The 24363-nt window shown below is 45.9% G+C and overlaps 1 protein-coding gene across 1 annotated transcript in view; it reads left to right on the plus strand.

The window, feature by feature from the left end:
- Positions 1-24363, plus strand: part of DDX24 (DEAD-box helicase 24) — a 37246-nt gene extending 12883 nt beyond the window's left edge. The window contains exons 3-9 of the mRNA XM_036735028.1: positions 843-1208; positions 7808-7961; positions 9120-9635; positions 10728-10803; positions 14234-14422; positions 19192-19321; positions 23855-24363. Of these exons, the coding sequence (XP_036590923.1) occupies positions 843-1208; positions 7808-7961; positions 9120-9635; positions 10728-10803; positions 14234-14422; positions 19192-19321; positions 23855-24099 (1676 nt within the window). The 3' untranslated portion in view covers positions 24100-24363. The remainder of the gene's footprint in view (positions 1-842; positions 1209-7807; positions 7962-9119; positions 9636-10727; positions 10804-14233; positions 14423-19191; positions 19322-23854) is intronic.

A 24363-nucleotide genomic window follows, 5' to 3' on the forward strand; every position in this document is an offset into this window, starting at 1 on the left:
AGGAACAAGTCTATAGAAGACGCTGACCGCTCCTTTAAATGACGCTGTGCCTTTGCGCAGAGTAAGTACTTAATGTTTGTTGGATTGAATAGCCTTTTGTAAATTAAAAAGCCATGACTAGCGCTGGGTTCCAGTCCCGCATCATGAGCGTTATCATTGATAATAACAACATAAATATGATGTTGTCATGAACAGTAATAGCACCGTGTTTATATACTGCTTTTAGGTTTGCAAAACACTCCGTAGATATTTGATCCTCACAACAACCCTGGGAGGTATCTTTATTTTACAGATGAGGAAACTGAGGCAGGCTTGCTCAGGGTCGCCCACACGGCTAGTAGGACTTGAGGCCGGATTTGAATTTGGGTCTTCCTGGCTCCGAGCCCAGCTCTCTCCCCCATCGCATGCCTGTCCCTAGATGTTTCCCATGGAGAGGGTTCTGTTTGCACTCCTCACTTAGATGTTCTGTAAACTAGATGAGGGCGCAGAAATGTGAGGTGCTGCCATCACTGTCATCGGCGTTGGACCAGACCCGTGATTTCTTTGGTAGAGACAGCTCCCAGGGAGGAAACTACATCCAGTAATGCAGAGAGGCACTTGTCCGGGGCATGGAGAGGAGGAGCGCCTTGTCCAGGGTCACATAGCCAAAATAGGGGAGCTCTGGGATTTTGAACCCAGGTCTTTGCGGTCCACTTTGCCACCACAGCTTCTCAGGAGTTGTGCTAATGTATCTAGCTGTGTAACTTGTCTCTAGGGCCATCTGTGGCTCAAAGCAAAGAAAAACAAATCCCAATCCTGAACTGCTTGTATTTTACCGTTTGCTCTTTTTTCTGCCTTCTAAGGGAGCGGGAAGACCCTTGCCTTTGCTATCCCAGTGATTCACTCAGTGTTGCGCTGGCAGGAGGATCAGAAACAGAGCAGCCAGGAGCAGTCTGGGAGTCACCCTGAGGACGGAGAGTCATCGGTGGATGCTGATGATCCTTCTGAAGATGGCGATGAAACGTCCAACCCTCTGCCCGTGGAACGGAAAGAAGAGAAGGATGAAGACCCGTGTCACGGTCCAGGCGACATAAAGCTGGAGTTTGATGAGGAAAAGCCTGCCGGTCACAGAAATCAGAGGAGCCCTTTGCTTGGGCTTGTTTTGACACCCACTAGAGAACTGGCCGTCCAAGTCAAACACCACGTTGATGCTGTAGCCCAGTTTACAGGTAAACCGTCGTGTCTCTCCCCAGGTGGCCTTGTGTTATGGTTACCCGGGCCCCCACCTGCTAGGCAATGACTTCATGGTAAATTAGACAATTTTTAAAGTTTTATATTTTAAAGAGGAACACGTTGACGGTTGGCCTTTGCCTCCTCCTGAAGGCTGTAGCATTTACTAAGTTGCAAGGGATGTGGTTTTCTAGATCATCACACTATGACAGTGATAATAATTACTTTTTTCTGTTACTGATGATCAAGCCATGTGTGTGTGTATGTATATGTATGTATGTATCTCTGTGTGTGTGTGTATATGCATATATATGTATGTATGTATGTACATATGTGTGTGTATATGTATGTATGTATGTATTATCTCACTCAGTTCTCACAGCAACCTTATGAAGTAGTTAGGGTGGAAATTACTCTCATTTGACAGATAAGAAAACTGGGAGCCGGTGAGAGAAAACAACTTGTCCAGAATCGCGCGTCTAGCGAGGGCTCCCGATCCTCAGCTTGGAGTTCCTCCTGTTTGTACTGTCTCGGCTTGATTTAACACCTAAGATGGGAATAGCTACAAGGTGGCACAGGAGAAAGAGAACTGATGGGAGCCAGAGGACTTGGGTTCAAATCCCATTTCTTGTGCTTTGTGTTCTCCGAGAAAGATAATAGTTTATTAGGAGGGCACAGACCTGTGGGTCTAATGATTGCCTCAATGTGAACCCAAGACCAAGAATTGGAGATGCAACTTCTTTTTATAAGCGTAGAACAAAGAACAGAACAGGGTAGATGAGGAAATAATACGATTGGTTATAGGGTTGGCATCATCGTGGGGGGTGAGGAATTATGATTGGTTACACCAGGGAAAATTGGGCCTGCACACATGTGGTACCAAGACCACCACCCTCTGCTTTATGGATTTATGGGACCCAGCTGCATCCTGAGGCTATTGAAAGCAGACCAGGGATAGTTGATTCACTGGCTCCTGGGAATGAGATAAGACCACCTGTAATTGGGCAAGTATAAGCAAAAGTGGGACCAGATCCACCTGTATACTCTCAAGGATAGCCTGCAAATGTCATGGAATTTCTTAGGAGATGAAATTATGAAGGATAAGAAGCTTCCTTGGCACAAAGTGCTTTGCAGGTGGTGCTGAGATAACAAGTCCCTGAGAATCAGTGTTTTATGAGAGTATCGAACCTCTAAACTTAGCTCAGAGTTTTTCTTTAATTAAAAGTGATCAATTGGAGGACCGAATTTCTGCATCTAACGTGAGAGGGGGAGACTGGACTTTTGAACTCGTGAGTGTCTTCACTCAGAGGCAGAGAAAAGGCTTAGATTTATGTACGGAGTATGTGTAGTCTGTCCAGATTACGAGCTGTGTGACGCTGGGCAAGCTGTTTGATGTCCCTAGGCCTCGGTGTCCCCCTCTGTAAAATGAAGAGGTTGCACTAGGTGGCCTTCGGTGCCTTCTGTCGATCCGTTAACCAAGATGATAATGATGATAGCCAGTGTTTATATAGCGCTTACCACGTATCAGGCTCTGTGCTAAGAGCTCTACAGTTATCACCTCATTTGAGCCTCACAACAACCCTGGGAGGCAGGTGTTGGGATTATCCCCATTTTACAGATACAGGAAACTGAGGCTGACCAAAGATAAATAGCTTGCTGAGATTATTACATAGCTAGTAAATATGTGAGGCTGGATTTGAATTTAGGTCTTCATGATTCCAGGCCTGGTACTTTTTATTTATTAAGGATTTACAAGTACCAGCCTAGGCTGTGGGGATCCAAGTATAAAAAGTTGAAACAATCCTTACAGTCAGCTTACATTTTAATGTATGAAGAGATAACGAGTACATGTAAAAATATATTCACCATAAATAAAAAGTTAATAAATAAAAATATATTAAAAGTGGTTAAATACAAGTTAGTTTGGGAGGGAGAGTTCTAGCAGGTGAGGGGAGGAAGAAAGACTTCCTGTAGACGATGGAACTTGAGCTGCATCTTAAAAACGAGGACCTCTGTGGGGAAGAGGGATGGAGAGAGGGCCTTCCAGGGATGGGGATGGTGAGTACAAAGGTTTAGAGACAGAAGCGGAGTGTATTGTGTGCAGAACAGACAGAAGGGCAGTTTGGCTGGATTGCAAGTGGAGGCTGGATCTTGTTGGGGCCAGTTAGTGCAGGGCTTTAAAAGTGAGTTGGTGGAGTTTATCCTAAAGACAATTGGGAGCCATTGGAATCCATGGAATAGGAGGAGTCCCACGTTCAGACTTGCGTGTCGGGAAAACCAGCTCTAGATCCATGGACCAAAGGAAGGGGACTTTTTCACCATTCTGTCTTCTTCTCAGGGCATAGTCTCTTGAAAGACATGAAAAAAAATCAACCACTTCATTTCTCTGTGGGTTTTTATTTTTTCTTGTCACTGGTGGCTCTTAGATTCCTGCCACTTGTTTCAGACTTATGTAGTGTGTGGGTGTGGGTGTGAAGAGAGGGACTGAGGTTTTGTTTTTCCCAAGATCAATCCTGCCCGGTCCTCCCTCCCCTTTTTGTTACCTAGAATCCCACACGTCTGCCGTGTGGACTGTCCTCAGGTTGGTTGTTGGGCAACTTCAAGGTTCTTACTGTATCAAGTCCCTTGTCAGTGTCAAGGGCCCTGCCCTCCTGAACTCCTTGGCCCTTCAGCAGCTCCCAGGCATCCTGGCAGAGCCGGCTCCAGGGTTCTGGTTTGGTGTGGGCACTTGAAAGCTGGCACATGAAGTGCTTACAGCGGACATAGTAGCATCCAGACTGCTCACCCTGGTATTCAGCATGCCCTTCACAGATTGGCTCCAACCTTCTCTTTCACTAACAATTACAGCGGAGACTGCTTGGGGGAATGGGAGTAGTAAAGAAGATTGGTTAGATAGGATTAACCGTCTCTGTCTCTGTGCCTCCCTCCCTCCCTCCTCCTCTTTCTTTCTCTCTCCCTCTTTTCTCTCCCCATCACTTCTCTTTCCCCGTTTCCCCTCTTTCTCTCCCTTCTATCCTTCCTTCCCCCTTTTTCCCTCTCCTTCCTCCTCTTCTTCTTTCTTCCCCCTTTCTCTCTTTCTTTCTCTTCCCCTCCCTCTTTCTCCTCTCTCCCTGTCCTCCTTTCTCTTGGTCTCTCTCTTCCTCTTCCTCTCCCTTCCCCTTTTTGTCTCTCTTGTTCGATGTCCCAGTATCTCTTAAAATGAGTAATCTCTGATTTCTGTTCTCGACCCTTCTTTCTCTATATAAAGTACTTGCAAACCCTCAAGTGTTCTATTAATGTATTTTATCTTATTCTGAACTTAAATAAAAGAAGCATTTCCATAGCATAGTAGAATAGAAAAAAAGATGATTGCATATTAAACTGCAAATCTATTATGTACAACTTGCTATTCCTTTTAAATATATAATAAAGTTATCAGACAACTTTCCTCCCCTCCTTCCCCCCAGCCCCCATGGCTACCATTAGAGACAAATGTGAATGTATAGAAAACCGTTCTATACATACTTCTGTTTATCAGTTCTTTCTCTGGATGCAGATAGTATCTTCTTTCATAGGTCATTAATTTGAGTATTATATTAATTTGGGTGTTTATAAATAGTCAGAATGATTTAGCTGCTCCAGGTTTTTCTTAAAACAGTATTGCTGTTACTAATGTTCTCTTGGTTCTGTTCACTTTGCTCTTCATTATTTCGTACAAATCTGTCCATCCTTCCCTAAGATCATTGAGCTCACTGTTTCTTACAACACAGCAGTATTCCATCATGAGCATATACCACGACTTGTGCAGCTCTTCCCCAGTTGATGGGCGTCCCCACAATTTTCCAGTTCTTTGCCACCACAGAGAAAGCTGCTATAAATATTTCAGAACATAGAGGTTCTTTGCCTTTTTTACCTGATCATCTCGGGAAATAGACCTAGTGGTGGGATTGCTTGGCCAAAGGCTACAGACTGTTTAATGACTCTCTGGGCACAATTCCAGGTTGTTCTCCAGAATGGTCGGATCAGTTCACAGTTCCACCAACAGTGAATTAGTGTCCCAATCTTTCCTTATCCCCTCCAGTGTTTTTCGCTTTCCCCTTCGATCATTTCAGCCAGTCTGATAGATATAAAATGATATCTCGATGTTAGCTGTTATCAATAAATGTTAGCTCTACTTCCTCATCATTCATTTCATTTACTTCCGTAGCTTCATTTATTCCCTCTAAATCTGTATCTTTTACCCCGACTTTAACATGCTAGAATGTAGGTGCCCTGGCAGCAAGGATTGGCACAGTCGTTGCATTTGTATCCTTCGTGCTTGACCCGCAGGAGGCACTCAGTAAATGCTTATTCATTGATCGTTGACAATCTTCAGTTCCTGGAAGCCATCTTTAATCCCCTGGGTTGGTACCAGCCCTTGAGTCTTACCTCTCCCTATGTTTTGTGCCTCTCCATTGTGTTCATCATGTAACATTGTGTACAGAAATCACCTGTGTTTTGTCTCTTCCCCCATGAGACCAGAGTGCCACTAGAATGGAGACTGTGTCTTATCTGAGCTCTCTGTATTTTGTACTAATGAGGCACTGAGTAAATGCTAAATGGAACGATGTTATGAAAGAAGGTTGAGAACGGGATTTTGGGTGTTCTCTGTTGGTCTCTCCTCTGCCATTCAGTTGCTGTGTGACCTTGACCAAGCTACATCTCTTTGGGGATCCATTTTCTTATCTGTAAGTAAAATTTCAGTAGATGACCTCCGAGGTTCCTTCTGATTCTAAGAAATATTAGAAAAATGATATAAAAATCGTTGTACTCTTTTGTAGGCCACCCAGCGTTACTGCTGTGCTCCTGGTTGTTCCTTGAACTTGCCTCATATTTTCCTGCCTCTCTGCTTTTGCTCATGGCCTTCTCTCCCAGTTGGATAACCTCAAGAACTTTCCCCATATCCCCTTTCCCGACTAAGAGATGGGTAGATAAGAGAGAGTAAATGAGGTGGATTCTGAACCATCTGAATGTTTAGACTCAAATGACAGTCACTAATGGGTTGTCTGCTCCCTTGGAAGGTAGTCTGCACAGGAGGGCCCCAAGGATCTGGGCCTGGGCCTGTGCTCTTTACCATTTATAGCAACGCCTTGGATAAAGGTAAAGACAGCATCCTAATGAGACGTACGGGTGACATGGAGCTGGAAGGGCTGCTCAGCAGCCTGGATGACAGAGACAGGATTCAAAAAGCAACTTGACAAATTAGAAATGGGAACACGTGGCTAGAGAACCGTTCATTGGAAAAATATCTGGGCATTTGCATGAATTTTTTTTGGTAAAATTTTAAATTTTAAACTTAAATACAACATGAGCAAAGAAAAAAATTGCCGTGTACACAGCAGACCGTAAGAGAGGATTCAGTGTAAAACAATCAATTTCCATTTCAATATATAATGTGTACTATATAATAAATACTATACATTGTTTTCAAAGCTGCCCAGCTTTTCTTTGCTTCCTTGTTGGGTTTTTTTTGTTCTCTTCATTTTTCCCCTCCTTCTCCCCCTGCCCTAAAGAAGGCTATAGTTAAGTGTAGATATGCACACACGTACACACGTACACACGTGCACACATATATGAACACATGCATATATGCCTATAAACATACACATGCATACACACATATGTATGACTGTGCCATGCTTATTTCCACCTGTGGTCTGCGCCACCTAGCGGCCCCTGTTGTCATAGCAACCCCGCAGGATAGCCGCTGTTGTAATTTCCATTTTACAGCTGGGGAAATTGAGGCACACCGGTTAAGTGACTTACCCGAGGTCACACAGTAAGCATCTGAGGCAGGATCGGCACCCTCTCCACTGTGCCCCATGGCTACCGGTGGCTCCAGAGAAAAGAATTTGCCAAAAAAAAGACAAAATTGCAGAAGGGCCCGGTTATGTTTATGCTAGGAAGACCTCCCAAAGCGGAGCGGACCGTCTTAGGAGGCAGTAGGTTCCCCATCAGTGGAAGGCTAAAAGCAGGGGTCAGGTGACCGACCACTCGCAGTGTGAATTGTAGAGGGAGTTCTTTTGACAGCCACCAATGCGGATTTCCCTTGGCGCTGAAATGCACGGATGCTTCTCTACCCAGCCCTGATGGTGCCTTTTCTGTGCAGCCCACTTGGATTACCTGACTTGAAAATGGGCTCCCTGGTCACCAGACTCCTCTGCTTCCCTTTTCATATCGTCCTTAAGATACTCACACATTCTCAGCATGTTTAGCCTGGTCAGAATCCTTCTAAGCAGGGTCACAGGCTGTTTGCTGCACCCTTTGTGGACTTGGAGAGCTGCACCTTCTGGTGTGAGTCAGATGCCCAGTTTATTAGGGGGGATTAGGAAAAGGGACTGAATTTATGATTTTATTGGCACAAGTAGCACCTCTTAGCCACTTAGACGTCTTACGGAGTTGCCCAGGACTCTGGGAGTGATAGCCCAGGGTCACTCAGCTAGTGTGGGTCAAAGGCAAGACTTAAACCTAGGCTTTGAGGCCACCTCTCCCCACTACGTGTCACTGCCCCTTTCTGGCTGATTATTCTAGGGAATAAGAAGCTCCGTTATGCTTGAGATCCTTCTGTCTTGTGTTCTAGGCATCAAAACTGCTCTCTTGGTGGGTGGAATGGCTCCTCAGAAACAGCAAAGGATGCTGGGTCGCCGGCCAGAAATTGTGATTGCCACACCTGGGCGTCTGTGGGAGTTAATTAAAGAGCAGCATCACCACCTCTCAAATCTCAAACAGCTCAGGTAAAAGAACCTTTGTCAACCCTTGCCTTTCTCCCCTCTATCCAACCTGTTCCTAAGTGGGTGACCTGGTTATCCACTTACCCTGGTTTTTTTCCCAGCAATTTAGTAACATGGCCTGGATGGCAGGCCTCATTTTTGTCCCAAAGGGCTTCACCGGAGCTCCCCTGACATTATCAGTGTGTACAACGTCTGCTAGCCTCAGAGCTTTAGGTTAAAAAAAGAAATTGGTTCAAAGAATCAATTCTAGGAATATAGTATAGGGGAGAGAGTGACTAGATTCATTTGAAAAAGACCTGGGGATCCTAGTGGTCTGCGAACTCAGCATGAGTTAGCAGTGTAATACAGCCCAAACGGCTTCCTTCATCTTGGGCTGTATCAGTAGACACACGGTGATGAAGGAGATGAGCATCCATCCCATTGGTACCCTACCCTGGGCGGACTGTGATTAGAGTATGATGTCTTAGCTTCTGAGGAGGAGAGTGTCAAGATGATGAGGGACTGGAGACCGTGCAGTTTGAAAACTGGTTGATGGAACCGAGGATGTTTAATCTAGAGAAAAGAAATTGCGGTGGGGCTGTGGTGCTTAGCCAAGTGTCTTAAGAGAGATTGTTATTCTGCTTGGCCCAAAGACAAGAAGAAAGGAAGGATTTATTAAATGCCCTCTATGTGCCGGGTACTGTGCTAAAGGCTTTACAAATATCCCATTGGATCCTCACAACAACCCTGGGAGGTAGGTGCTACTGTTGTGTCCCCATTTTACAGTTAAGGAAACTGAGGCAGAGGTTAAGCGACTTGCCCAGGGTCACACAGCTAGTGAGTGTCTGAGGCCGCATTTGAATTCAGAAAGATGGGTCTTTGTGGCTCCAGGCCTAGCACTATCCACTGCACCACCTCGCTGCTCATAGGGAGAAAAAAAGTGGGATAGGCTTCCACACGAGTTCTTCTTCACTGCAGGTTTAAGTCAGAGGGTGGGTCACCATTATATAAATGCCACGTTTTATAATGTAGTCTGTCCTTTATAACACCAAGGAGGTGGCAGAGGGGCTTCTTGCTTAGGTGCGAGATTGTGTGCACTGTCAGTCTTCTGTGCCTTTGGGGGCCTGAGGAGTGGAGCATGGGTGTGGGTCCCTGACTAACGGCCATGTTTTGCTTGGACAGGTGCCTGGTGATCGACGAGGCAGACAGAATGGTTGAAAGAGGCCACTTTGTCGAACTCTCCCAATTGCTGGAAATGCTGAATGACAGCCAGTATAATCCGCAAAGACAGACATTTGTATTTTCCGCCACACTGACTTTGGTCCACCAAGCACCTGCCAGAGTGTTTCAAAAGAAAAACGCCAAGAAGATAGACAAGACGGGCAAGCTAGACATGCTAATGCAGAAGATTGGGATGAGAGGCAAACCAAAGGTGATCGACTTAACCAGGAAAGAAGCCACAGTGGAAACCCTGACAGAGACCAAGATCCACTGCGACAAAGAAGAGAAGGACTTCTATCTCTATTACTTTCTGCTTCAGTACCCAGGAAGAACCATGGTCTTTGCCAATAGCATCGACTGCATCAAACGCCTCACAGCTCTCCTCTCCATTCTGGACCGAGATCCACTTCCTTTGCATGCAAACATGCACCAGAAGCAAAGATTAAAAAACCTAGAGCGGTTTGCTGAACGAGACAAGTAAGCTGACGGTGGAGGTGGATCTGAACCCCTTACAAACAGGCCGGGGGATCCCGAGGGAGGGACCTGAAGCTTCTCTGTCTGTGGGGCATCTGAAATGTCTGTCCTCCTATGCCCCTTCCCCCTCCCTGCCTCGGTAGCCTTTCAGCCACTGCGGCCTCACTGAACAATGATAAACTCATTGTGAAACTTTATCCAGCAAAAGGAGAGAGTGTTTTTCAGTCTAATTGAGCTCTTACAGTCCTGGGGCTGACCTCATTTCTGCAGCCCCTGGAATCGCATGGAGCCACATGGGCACCAGAATGTGTTTGTTTGTGGTGAAGGTGCCCTGCAGAATCCTCAGTGATAACAAAGTTCAAACTGTGGGCCGGGTGAGGGAGGAGGTAGGACAGGAGAGGTGAGGGAGGTCAGCTTCCAAGCCCTCAGTTCCAAAGAAAGGGCTTACAATGGGCTGTGTCATTCTGGGTGTACTGTCAGATCAACGGGTGGCTTGTTTCAAAAGCAAATAGTTTATTGCCATTTATACAATAAAACGTGGAATGTCAGGGCTAAGAGGGACCTTAGAACACGGAGCATACGTTGTTAGATGTGGCTGGACTCAATGTGGTCTTTGTGAAGTGAAGGCTAGAGTGAAACTTAGAATATAGAATGTTAACACTAGAATTGGCCTGGATATTAGTGCTAGAAAGAACCTTAAAGCTAGAAGGCCTTTTAGCTACCATCCGCCTCAACTTCCTTGTTTCGCAGATGAGGAAATGAGCCCGAGAGAGGTAAAAGGTAAAAGGTTACCCAATTTGCCCCAGGTTATATGATGAGTTTTTTATATAGACAGACTTATAACACTTAAGAGCAGTATTCTGTCCCCTATTTATATGTTGCTGCTTCCTTGGATATCAAATTACTTCAATAAGACCCCTGAACTTACTTTAACAGTTCTCTCTGTTGAAAACTAAAAATAAATAAATTAATTTATGAAACACCACCACCACCAAAAACCAGTTCTCTCTCTGTAGGCTAACCCAATGACTGGTGGTTCTCATCATGAGGATTTTTCCTTTTCAGTGGTACTGAATACTATCCTTTCCCCTACAGTGGTGTTCTTCTATCAACAGATGTGGCTGCTCGGGGCTTGGATATTCCAGATGTTCAGCACGTCATCCATTATCAGGTGAGTCTACGTGGGGGCGTTTGTGCGGATGGTGGTTCCCAACCTCCATTAGTGAGATAAGAAGCGCATCTTGGTAAGATCACCCGATGGCACAAAGCCAGCTTAGTAGTTACATATTGCTTCCTTTTCGCGGTAAGTGATAACATTTATTTAGAGAGAGAATATCCACCTCAAAGGCTGGAAAGCTCCATTCCACTCTAAACCATTGATTTCAGATGCCTCTTATCACTCATTCATTTTTGATACCTTCCCATCTCATGTAGGGTAAAGCCGTATACTGGAGTTTAAAGAAAAAAGCAGCTGCTCATGAAAAGAACAAGGTTGTTTGATGGGGCTAGACTAAACGTGGTCTCAATGGGACATAGCATTCCAAAAAGCTAACTCCGTAATCAGTGGCAGTAATGGAGAGAGGCAAAGAGTCCAGACAGGGGAGGTGAGGGTGTTGCTGTGTGTTTTCCTCGGGCCACACAGTACCTGGAGGAGGACGCTCAGTTCTGGGGACCACATTTTAGGAAGGACATTGATAAACTGGTGAGTGCCAGAAGTAGGTGATCAGGGGAGTAACAGTTGAAGGACTTGTGCATGGAAGGTGTTTAGCCTAAGGAAGAGTGTACCAGGAGTGGGGGTGGGGATGGGGTGGTAGGGAGGCAGGAATGGCCTTCATATGTTTGAAGGGCTACTGTTATGTGAAAGAGGAATTAGATTTGTTTTCTTTGACTCTGGAAGGGCCAAATTAGTATTCATATATGGAAGTTACAGAGAAGCAGATCATAGGTATTGATCCGGGAGGAACCTCAGAGAGGCCTTGTAGTCTTAACACCTCATTGTACATTTGAGGAAACTGAGGCCCGGGGGGTTTTGACTTATCCAGGTTGATAAAGTAGTAAGCTATGTAGGTGGGTCTTGAATCCAAGCCCTCTAAATCTAGGAGTTGCCTTCTAGTTCAAATCTAGCCTGAAAACACTTGCTAACTCCGTGACTCTGGACAAGCCGCTCAGCCGCAGTCTGCTCCAGGATCCTCAAACGAGGATATTGGTAGTATCTACGTGGCGGGATTGTTGGGGGATAAAATGAGATGTTCGTAAAGTACTGTGCGAGCCTTAAAGTTGTATGTAAATGCTAGTGGTGGTTACACTGCTGCTACTACTCCTGCTGTTACTGCCGCCACCACCACTACTGCCACCACCATCACTGCTAATACCATTACCACTACTACTACTGGCCACTACTACCACCACCACCACTACTACCACCACCATCACTGCTAATACCATTACCACTACTACTACTGGCCACTACTACCACCACCACCACTACTACCACCACCATCACTGCTAATACCATTACCACTACTACTACTGGCCACTACTACCACCACCACCACTACTACCACCACCATCACTGCTAATACCACTACCACTACTACTACTGGCCACTACTACCACCACCGCCACTGCTACCATTATCACTAGTGCCGATGCCACCACCATTACTGCCATCACTACTGTCACTACTGCTATACCACCACTACTACCACCGTCACTAGTACTACTACTGCTATCACCACTATCACTACTTTCACTACTCCTGCTCCTACTACCACCAGTGAAGACATTCCTCATGCCCGTGAGATCCAGGATCTGGGGGAACGGTCCGAGCTATCTGATGATGGAATGGGCGCCTCCCTTAGTGAGCCCCCTGTCCTTGGAGCAGAGAGGCCGGTGACGGCTCGTCAGGAGTGCTGCACAGAGGGTTTCCCTCGCCAGGCAGGGCGTTGGACCGGGTTGCCATTCAGGTCTCTTCCTCCTGTAGTCTTCATCTTTAAAATGAAGAGAATGAAAGAGACGATCGTGAAGGCCCTTCCAGCTAGCAGAATGTATCGTTGTGTTCACTGCCTCTAGCGACAGACTGTTAGGGGTGGAAGGACTTTAGGTAACCTTGTTAATTTATTAATTGTGAATTAACTTGTTTGTTGTTAATCTGACATTTACAACAAGCCTGTGAGGTAGAAAGGGTGATTATTTCTCATTTCTACAGCAATTTTATTATCCCATTCTGGGAGGAAATCGCAGCCCTTTGACTTGCCCAAGGTCACACAGTTAGTAAGCAGCCAGAGCCAGGGCCAGAACATACGTTTCCTAGTTTACTCCTCTTTCTTCTTCAGTCTGAACCTTGCTAATATTGAGGAATATACCTGCGGGGCATCTTTGCCATAACAAATCCATTGTAGTGCCTTTGTGGCTCTGCAGTTCCAGGCACTGTAGAAGTAAGGTCAGCCCCAGGACTATAAGAGCTTAAATAGATTTTAAAAAACCTCGCAGAGCTTCACATGCACTTAGATTCATCCATTGTGGTTCGAGGCAGCAAGCTGTGGTGTGAATTTGAGTCCCAGCCCTCCCACTCAGACAGGTGACCTCATTCTCTGGGTCTCTGTTTCTTTCTCTGTCAATCGGGGGTGGGGGGTGAGATGGGACAGGATTGGCTGTCCCTATCTAATGTACCTCAAAGGGTGGTTGTAGAGATCAGAGAAGATGCTCTATGTACCTTGCTTTCTGAGTCCTACGGAGACTGCAGGGATCTGGGATCTCGTAATTGTAGGGACTTTCTACCCATTCCCCCACCCCTTACACCTCGGTAGATGGTCCTGCAGAGCTGTGGCTGAGAAATTCATCACCCCGTGGACAGCCTGGTCGCGAGTCTCTCCGTGACTGTTCTTGTTCTTGTTCACCTGTGTCTGATTCTTCACTGCCCCGTTTGGGGTTTTCTTGGCAAAGATACTGGAGCGGTTTGCCGTTTCCTTCTGCTCATTTTACAGATGAGGAAACTGAGGCAGTCAGGGTGAAGTGACTTGCCCAGGGTCACACAGCTGGTAAATAGCTGAGGCCAGAGTTGAAGTCATCTTTTCCTGACGCCAGGCCTGACACTCTCTCCATTTCACCACCTAGCGGCCCTTTCTCTGTAATTCAGATGGTGGTATCAGAGGCTGATATGCAGACAACGGACACACAGTCCGTCACTGGGCCTTGGCCCAAAGCCTGTCCACCATGTTACATACCTGTTAGAACTTGAGTGGTACTAGTATAGCCCTCCAGGAACCCAAGGTCAGCTCTGAGTCTCAGTGAGGCATCACAGAAGAAACCATAAAACATTATACAAATATAGGGATGGGACTGGAGCTCCCCGGTGAGGAAACTCCATCTACCAACGCAGGTCAGCACCTTCTCTGCAACTTATTGACTTGCTCAGGGTCACAGAGCCAGGGTACGGACCAGGCCTCTCCTGTGCCGTGTCTGTCACACAGATAGAAGCTGTTACTTTTCCACCTTATCTCTGATTCTAGGAGAGGCTCACTCGTTCCACAAGCGCCGCCTCCTACCCGAGATCAGCTCTAGCCTCCACATAAGCATCCTAACGTCGATCTCTTTTGAAGGTCCCTCGAACCTCAGAGATCTATGTCCACCGGAGCGGCCGAACGGCCCGAGCCGCTAAGGAGGGCCTCAGCCTGCTGCTGATTGGACCGGACGACATGATCAATTTCAAGAAGATTTACAAGACCCTGGAGAAGAGCGAGGAGATTCCGTTGTTTCCCATTGAAATAAAGTGCATGAAAGCGATCAAGGTAAGAAGAAAGCCCCCGAAGCAGCAGAACCCCCGCTCAGACAGACCCTTCCTGGGGTTCCAGGCTTCTGCCGGCAAGCTCCTCCTCCGTAGGCAGCTGGCGAGGGGTGACCTGCTCTAATGATAACTAATTATAACGGCTCACGGCAGTTTCTGTGTCTGTAAAATGGGGGTAACCGCAGCGTCCGCCTCAGGATTCTGTGAGGGCCGATGAGGAAATGGTTACAAAGTACTCAGCGCAGCGTCTGGCACACAGTAGGTGCTTTGGGAATGTTAGCTGTTATGCTCATTACGCTGCTATGTGAAACTTGCCTATCTCCACAACGTTGCTGCTGCTGCTGCTACGGGACTCTCACTTCTACTGTGCTGCGCAGGACTTTTATACTCTCGCAGAAATCCCGTGGGAGGGAGAGGCCGGGCAGGGTAGAGCTCGTCTTCATTTTGTCAGCGAAGGAGCTGAGGCCCGAGGCGTGGAGGTGACTCACCTAAGGCCCTCAGCTAAGATTGTGTCAGATTCATGAGTAATCCCGTTGTCAGCTCCTCCCTCATGTTCCGGTTTATCCCTAATGGCTGGGGATCCATAACAAAACATATTAAAGTCTGCTGTCTGTCATCATTATCATGATTATTGTCAATGAGAAACACATACGGATGGTTTTGAATCCAGGAAGAGCCGGGTTCAAGTCCCACCCACTCCGACCCACATTGGCTGTGCGACCTTGGGCACGTAACACCTCAGGGCTCTAGGTGGCTCTCAAAGACTAAGTCGCGGATAAAGTCTGGCTTTTTTTTTAAAAAAATTAACTTAGTCGTTTTTAGTTTTCAGCACTCAATTTTATAAGATTTTTGAGTTCTAAATTTTTCACCCTCCTTCCCCTTCCCCCTCCCCAAGACAGTGCGTAAGCTGATGAAGGCTATTCATGTATGATCATATTAATCATATTTTCATATTAGTCATGTTGTGAAAGAAGAATCAGAACAGGAGGGGAAAATCATAAGAAAGAAAAAATAAAAAACAGCAGAAGAAAGAGAAAATAGCATGCTTCGATCTGCATTCAGACTCCAGAGTTCTTTCTCTGGATGTGGAGATAGCATTTCCCATCATGAGTCTTGGCATTGTCTTAGATCATTATGTTGCTCAGAAGAGCTCAGACTAGCACGGTCAGTCATCGCACAATGTCGCTGTTACCGTGTACAGTGTTCTCCTGGTTCTGCTCACTTCACTCAGCATCAATTCATGTAAGTCTGCCCAGGTTTTTCTGAAATCCCCCTGCTCCTCATTTCTTACAGCACAATAGTATTCCATCACCTTCGTATACCACACTTTGTTCAGCCATTCCCCAATGGATGGGCATCCCCTCAATTTCCAGTTCTTGGCTACCACAAAAAGAGCTGCTGTAAATATTTTTGTACATATGGGTCCATTTCCCACTTGTGTGATCTCTTTGGGATACAGCCCTAGAGGCGGCACTGCTGGGTCAAGTGGTATGCACACTTTTATAGCCCTTTGGGCAGAGACATCTGTAAAAGGAGTTTCCTCACCCTGAGGAGTTCCCTCTGCCCATGAAATAACAGGTTCAGAACTCATCCCAGTTCATGACTAATAGCCCCAATAACAGAGTCATAGGGTGGGTATTAAAGCGAGAGGCTGGTAGTTACATGGAGCGTCAGAATTGGAAGGATGGTTAGATGATTCTCTGTGGTCCAAGCCCTTCACTTTACACATGATGCACATGAGACCCAAAGAGAGGGAGGGACTTTCCTGGGCTTCCATGGGTAATTAATAGAGCTGTAATCTCAGCCTAGGTGAGGAAGCTGATTCCCAGTCAGGCCATGGATTTGCTCCAAAGTCACATAGCAATTAATGGCAGTTTTTTCCAAAATTCAGGCTTTCTTATTCTTAGGACCAGATTACCTCTTGATGCTGCCTTCTAATAAAAGCTTATGTTTCTACACCACGTTATGATTTACAAACGCTTTATTTCGCATCTTGCTTGAGCCTTACAACAGCCCAGTGGTGTAGACAAGGCAGGAAGGTTTAAGGAAGGTCTCGGTTTGTTGACATGACCAATTTATTGAAAACAGGTCCAAAGAGGTTAAGTCATCACCTTAAGTGGTCTTACAGTTGTTAAGTAGCAAACATGAAATTAAGACCCGGTTGTCTTAGAGGCAGCTATGTGGTGCAGCGGGTAGAGTGCTGAACTGGGAGTCAGGGAGACCTGAGTTCAAAAGTGGCCCCAGATTTGAATTGTTTACTTGCTAGCCTGCCCTGTGACCCTAGGCAGTTTACTTGACTGGTCTGCTTCAGTTTTCCCATCGTGAAGACAAGATCGTAATAGCACTTACCTCCCAGGGCATTGTGAGAATCCAAAGAGATGTTTGTAAAGTGCTCAGCACAATCCCTGGCACATAGTAGGTGCTCAATAAATGCCTGTTTTTCTTCCTGACTGCCAGCTCATTGCTCCTTTCCACAGCGTGTTGTGTTTTTCCCTTTAGTTCTGCAGCCTGTGGCCTCCTATTCCAGTCAGGCAGTAATGTCGGTCGCCTTATAAACCACAAACGCTTGATCTCCCTGCCATTTTGAGATCTTGGAGTGAATCGCTTCAGCTCCCTGAGCCTCGGTGTCCCCGTCTGCAAAATGAGGAGGGTTAACTCAGTGATCTCTAAGGTCTCCTCCCTTGCTAGCACTGTTAGTAAAGGAAACAATCATGGAGTCTTAGCTTTGGAACTGGACAGGGTCTTGAAAGTCATCTAGTCCAGCCCTCCGATTTTTATAGATAAGAAAAATGAGGTCCAGGAGGTAAAGTGATTTCCTCAAGGTTACTTATTAGCAAATGCTTGAGCTAGGATTTGAACTCGGGTCCTTTGGGTGACTCCAAATTCAGCCCTGATTCCATTGCACCCTGAGGATCTACCTTCTTGGTTTGTCCTCTGTTTACGTGTTCACACTTTCCAATTATGACTCTCCATGAATCCTACCTAACATTCTAACTTCTGGAACCCTGACTTATATTTGAGATCCGTCGCATATACCTGTATCAACTCTCCAGGGACACAGGCTCTGCTATGTCAACAGAAAGGTGGGAAATAGAAGAACCAAGATATTTACGTGCCCATTTCTCGTCCCCTGGCGAGCTCAGAACTAAGGCGCTCAGTGTTGGAAGTTGGGAGGTATTTGATTGCCAGAGAGTCAGAGTTCTTGAATGCCCAGCTGTGGGGGTTTGTTGCTCATTGCAGAGCTGTAATGGCTCAGGGTAAAGTGCCAGAGAAACTGTGTGGGTCTCCAAGCAAATTAATGCAGTGTTTTTGCACAAGATTATATTCACAAACCTTTTTAGCCAGATTTGTAAATGTTCTGGGCATGCATTGAATAAAAGTGCCTGATGGGACACATGCGTACAATGCAAGATGTGGGGGCATTTAAGAATGGCTTCTGAATAGCGTATGAAATGCTTAAGGTAATGTTCCCCATCCCTCCCTCTGCCTCTCTCTAGTTGCTGGGAATCTCCTGCCTACCCCAAATTGCCTTATATTCACTTGCTATGTGTTTTATATTTGTTTATCTCTGTACATGGTTGTTCTTTCCCTCCTCCCCCAATCAGAGCTAAGCTTCCTGAAGGCACAGACTCTCTTCTCCCTTTCTGTCCCCAGTACCTAGCACAGAACCCGGCGTGTAGTGAGCACTTAGTCTTTTGGAATTGAATTGAAGCTCTAGTTTCTGCACCGGGCAGAAGACAGTCTTTATAGACCATAGTTAATGCAGGTTCATGATTTTCTTTCAAAGCTTTAGGTAATAAAACTGTATCAGGGATGGGGAGAGATTAATGGAAAAATCTTGGCCTGGCACTTGAGATACTGGTTCAAGTTCTGGTGCTGTTACTGTTTGTCCTTGACCAAATCACTTTGTGTCTCTTGGTCTCCTTCTGGGTCTAGACTAGGTCGTCTCCTAAGGTCCTTTCCATCTGTACGGTACGGCTCCATGATTCTCAGTTCTCTTCTTGTGATGGCATTTTATGCTCTGTCAGTTAATCAGTAAACATTTATTAATCCAGGAGCTGGGGATACAAAGAAAAAAATGTCCCTGCTCTCAAAGAGTTTACATTCTACCACTGCCACCGCCACCGCCACCACCACCGCCACCACTACCACTACCCACCACTACAACTACCACGATCACTACTGCTGCTACCACCATTACTACCAATACTACCACCACCACCACTACTACTACCACTACTACTACTAGCTAATATTTATATAATGCTTACTATGTGCCAGGGACTAAGCTGAGTGGTTTGCAAGTATCATTTCACTTGATCCTCACAACGACTCTGGGGGTAGGTGCTGTTATTATCTCTATTTTACAGAAGGGGAAACCAAGGCAGAGGTTCAGTGGTTTGTCCAGGGTCACTCAGCCAGTACGTGTCTGAGGCTGGATTTTATCTCAGGTCTGTCTGACTCTAGGCCCCTGCACCACATCGCGAAAACAACATGTAACTGTGTGCAAAGGGAGCCTACCCATGTCTTCTGTATCGTCACTCCTCCTGACTCTAATGTTTGGGGGGGGGGTGTGTGTGTGTCTGCCTCCCGCTCTTGGCTGTGTTTTTGCTCTGGCTTTACTAAACTTCAAATGCCCTTTGGCGCGTTCTGAGATGCCCTTGGCCGACCGCTGCTTCTGAAAGCTTTTGAAATCGCGAGGCCAGCAGGATGCCGTACATAATAAACGCGGCATTTTGTGCCAGCCTGAAAATTGTCTCTGCTTTATTGCAGGAGCGAGTAAATTTAGCACGACAGATCGAGAAGGAGGAATACTACAACAGCCGAGCGAAGCAGCACAACGCCTGGCTCCAGCAAGCTGCTGATGCTCTTGAAATAGATGTGGACGACGACGTGTTCCTAGGCAAGCAGAGGGCCCTCGGGGGCGGGTAGGCAGGCGCTTGTCTGGGGGGTCCATCCACGCTGAGAGGGGGGCAGACGCAGGGGCTTGGTGGCTGCCTTTCTGTGTAGAACAGGACGAGAACGTTAGAAATCACTGTTGCCGAGAGAGATTGCCCAGAGCAGCTCAGGCCCCGCACAAGTGGAAGACAGTCAAGTTTTGTGTCATCAGAGAACGTGGAATGTCAGCATAGGAGGCAGCCTTTACAAGTCATCTCATTCAACCCTCATTATGTTACCAAGGAGGGAGGCCCCAATAAGGGAAGTGACGAACCCAAGGTGATGTAGCAACTCTATGTCTGGGCCAAGGCTAGAATCTGGGTTTTCTAGAGCCCAGTGGCAGGTTGGGTGGTGCAGTGCCTAGAATACTGGGCCCAGAGGCAAAGAGCCTTGGGTTGAAATACAGCCCCAGATACTATTTACTAGCAGCGTGACCCTGGGCAAGTCACTTAACCCTGTTTGCCTTGGTTTCCTCATCTGTAAAATGACCTAGAGAAGAAAATGTCAAACCATTCCAGTGTCTTTGCCAAGAAAATCCCAAATTAGGTTACAAAGAGTCAGACACAGCTGAAAAATGACTGAACAACAACATCGATTTATTGCCGTTCCCTTCCCCCTTCAGTACGTGGAGTGTAGGATTTGGAGTCAGGGGTATCTGAGCTCACATTCCTCCTCAGGCGCCTAACTAGCTGTGTGATCCTGGGCAAGTCACTTACTCTGCAGCTGCCTCAGTTCCCTCACCTGTAAGATGGGGATGATAATAGCACCTTCTTCCCGGGGTGGCCATAAGGATCAAATGAAATACTTGTGAAGCATTAGCACAGTGCCTGGCACATAGAAGGTGCCTGTTTAATGCTGTACCCATTCCCCCTTCGTTAAAGAAGGAAATTCTGCGTTGACCTTCCTCCTCAGACACTCACTGGCTAGTGTGGGGGCCAATGGCTTGACCACTTAACCTCGAGGTTGAGTTTAAACTTAACCTTAATCACTGTGTGCCTCAGTTTCCTCGGCTGTAAAATGGAGATAATAACAGCATCTACAGTGCCCACCCCTCCACCCATTGAGGTTGCATGAGTTTACCATATTTAAAATGCTTTGCAAACCTTAAAGCTCTATGCAGATGCTGTTCCTGTTAATGGTACATCGATGTTCCAGTTTCTCTAGTTGCTCCATGGCCAGCAATAACTACAAACACCCACCCTTATATATTACATCAGCGTTGCACAGTGCTTCCTGTGAGATGGCAGGACAGGAGGTCTTAGAGGCCTTGTGGTATATAGCAAACAGCGTGCTGGATTTGGAGTCAGGTTACTGCCCCCCCGTACTGATTATGTGAACATGGACGGGTCATGTAACCTCTCAGGAGCCTCAATTTTCGTCTGTAAAATGGGGATGATAGCAGCTTCCTCTCTTGTAGTTCACAAATGGATTATGAGGAAAGCATTCGGGAAATCTGAACTCTTCATGATTCTGCATTAGTTTGTCCCTCCTGTTTTACTGCTGAGGAAACTGAAGGCCAGGGAGGGAGTCAGACCTTTCCTTGTGTGTCCTGACCGCAGCAAGCCTTTGGCTCTTCTCTGTGGACTCTCACACACAGGAGAGATTTCTCCCCCTGAGCCATTTACATCGCTCTCTGTAGAGGCTCTGGCCTCCTCCTTTACCAAGGAAACTGAGGCACAGTGAGTGTCCTCACCTCAGAACCCCTCCACTTTGTCCTTGCTCTCCTCTCCGTTGCTCCTGCCTCTGAAGAAGTGGCCCTTCTCCTTGCCAAGGACACCTCTTTGACTTGTGGTCCATCCCATATTATCTCCTGTGAACCTTGCCCCTTTGATTGCCTTTTTTTCCCTCACTCTTACCATTTCATCTTAAATTTGGCCTTTATCTGCTGGCTCCGTCCCTGCTGCTCACAGACATGCCCAAGTCTCTTCCATCCCGGTGTCCTTCACATGGTCTCGTATCTTCTGAAGCTGTTGTCCAAGAGCCCTGTTCTCTTTGTTTGTTTGTTTGTTTGTTTTTAGTTTTCAACATTCACTTCCATGAGTTTTAAATTTTCTCCCCCTCCCTCCCCAAGATGGTGTGCAGTCTAATATAGGCTCTACATATATATTCCCATTAAACGTATTTTCACATGAGTCATGTTGTATAGAAGAATTAGAATGAATGGGAGAAACCATGAGAAAGAAAAACAAAACAAAAGAAAACAGTGTCTGCATTCGGATTCCATAGTTCTTTCTCTGGATGTGGATGGCATTCATCCTGAGTCCTCTGGAATTGTTTTAGGCCCTTGCATTGCTGAGAAGAGCTAAGTCTGTACTGTATACAGTGTTCTCCTGGTTCTGCTCCCCTCACTCAGCATCAGTTCCTATAAGTCTTTCCAGGTTTTTCTGAACTCTGCCTGCTCATAATTTCTTATAGCACAATAGTATTCCATTATATTCATCTCCCACAACTTGTTTAGCCATTCCCCAATTGATGGGCATCCCCTCAATTTCCAGTTCTTCACCACCACAAAATGAGCTGCTATAAATATTTTTGTACATGTGCGTCCTTGTCCCATTTTTATGATCTCTTTGGGATACAGCCCTGGAAGTGGTATTGCTGGGTCAAAGGGTATGTACTCTACTCCCTTTATAATGAGATGTTTCTTCCTCCACCCCTGTGGCCTCAATGATTTTTCTAGGCAGATTTCTCCTGAGAATCCGTATATTTAGGCAAGGTGACAGACATTTATTAAATAATCGCTATGTGTTAGGAACTGTGCTAAGCACTGGGGTAAAAATTACAAACAAAAAGAAACATAGACCTGCCCTCAAGAAGTTTACATTCTAATGGGGGAAGACACACAAATGGAGCTGAAAAGCAGGGGGATAGAATAGAAGTGTGGAAGGTGCCAGAGCAGGGGCAATGGTGAAGAAAAGTCTGGAGCAGAGCCAGGAGGGGAATGTTAGTGAGCTGGCTTGGGCCTCTCCCAGAGTCTGGATATTCAGAGGCAAAGTCAGGAGAGGGGCTTAATCCTTCTCCTTTGGGACTACATCCCATCTATTGAAGGACAGTAAGTTACTGAGGGTCGTGTTATAATGAGGCCTGTGGACTACTGAAAAAAATGTGGTGTCACTCAGCTTTCAGTGAAATGTCTCTTACTGAAAAGTTAGTAAATGAATACGTTATCTATTCTGCATGACGAGATAACAGATTCCAGTGAACAGATGCCAAAGCGGTCTTGTAGAACTTTTCTACCTGGCATACTAATGCCACATGTCCAACACTGAACTGCATCTTCTTCTCTCACCTATCCCTTTCCCAGACTCCTTTATTTTTGTCGATGGCCACCCCTTCAAGTTGCTCAAGTTTGAAACTCCAGAATCATCTTTAGCCCTTCCTTCTTTCTCCTCTCCTACATCCAGTCAGTTGCCTAGTCTTGTCAGTTCTACCGCCACCAGTCAGTCAATAGGCTTTCATTGAATGCCTGTTATGTGCTACACACTGCTGGGTTCTGAAGACGGGAAGAATGAAACAGTGTCTGCTTCAGGGAGCTTACATTCTATTGGGGAGACAACTTGTACATATATAAGAATATACAAATTAAATGCAAAATAACTGGGGAGAGGATCAGGAAAGGCTTCATGTAGACCAGAGGTTCTTACCCTTTTTGTGTGTGTCACGGACCCCTTTTGGCAGTCTGTTTGTTCGTTGGGATCTGTTGACTTGTCATGCAGAAGAGACAACATATATTCACCAACTTTTCAGTAAGAGACATTTCCCTGAAAGCCGAGTAATAATAAGCACTTTTTTTTAGTAGTCCACACTGTTTAGTAATACAACACTGTCCTCAGAACCTTGCCTGTGGGCCTCTGTTATAGATAGAAAGAATGTCATGAAGAGAAGCATCTGGTATATGCTATAAAGACTTTGCTTGGACAGGGTCCTAAGAGTCATGGATTGGAAAGTTGGAAAGGACCTTAAAATATCAAGTGCTAGAATGTATTATATTGAGATTTTAGAGTCAGGATGGACCTTATGGGTTATATATGGCCTAATGCACTGGCCCTGTTTTTAATATATTTTTGGCTTGGACATGAAAGGTCCCCTCTGTGTGGGAAGCTCTTGGGAAACAAACAGGTGAATGTTGCTTCTGCTTGTTTGTGTGACTTGAAAAACTAGCCATAAGAAGTTGCCCTGAGTTATTCTGCCTGCCTCCTTCCCTTTGTAGATGCAGTATAAGTTAAGCATATTTGATCTGTGTATCGAAACAGGCAGTGGTTGGGCTGCATCCAAAGCATCGTCTCTGGAGAGATTTTTAGCTTGGTAGTCAAGTCAGCAAACCTTTGTTTTTCCCATCAAGCTTACAAGGATAATACTAAGGTTCTTCAAAGTCCTTTTGTACTTTGCCACCCAAAAGAGCACTGAGTTTGTGAAATTATCATTGCAGGGGCTGGGAGGAAAGGTTTCTAAAAATTCCCATTAATAAAGAAATAAACCGGTTTAATGTTTTTCCAAGGAGGAAGACGTAACGAACAAGAAGAGAGTCAGAAACAAAAGATGATGAAAGGAATGAAAAAACAGTTAAAACATCTGCTTTCCCAACCTGTATTTAAAAATCTCATGAAGACCAAGTATCCGACCCAGTTTGGAAGACTGACGGTGCCCGAGATGCCCCTCTACACTTCAGAATCTGCTCTGAGCACTGTATCGCAGCAGAAGAAGAAGAGAAAGAAGAAACAACCGATTATGAGTATAAATTAATTTCAGACAAACAAAGCTTGTTGGTGACAACAGTGTGGTGGCTTTGTGCAGCCTTCCTCGTCCCCATCTGCTCCTGTGGGTGGCAACGACACCCCCACCCCCTTGCTATTATCACAGCAGGGAAGATGATGCCATGGCCAGTTATGTAGTCAGACTAGCAAGAGTCAGCAGCTCTTACTCACCCCATTCATCCTGATGCTGCTGCATCCCTAACGCATGCGGGGAAATTTGTTTTTTTAAATTAAAAGCCATGGCTTAAATGGA

This window comes from Trichosurus vulpecula, chromosome 8, assembly GCF_011100635.1.
Source record: "Trichosurus vulpecula isolate mTriVul1 chromosome 8, mTriVul1.pri, whole genome shotgun sequence".
Lineage (NCBI taxonomy): Eukaryota > Metazoa > Chordata > Mammalia > Diprotodontia > Phalangeridae > Trichosurus > Trichosurus vulpecula.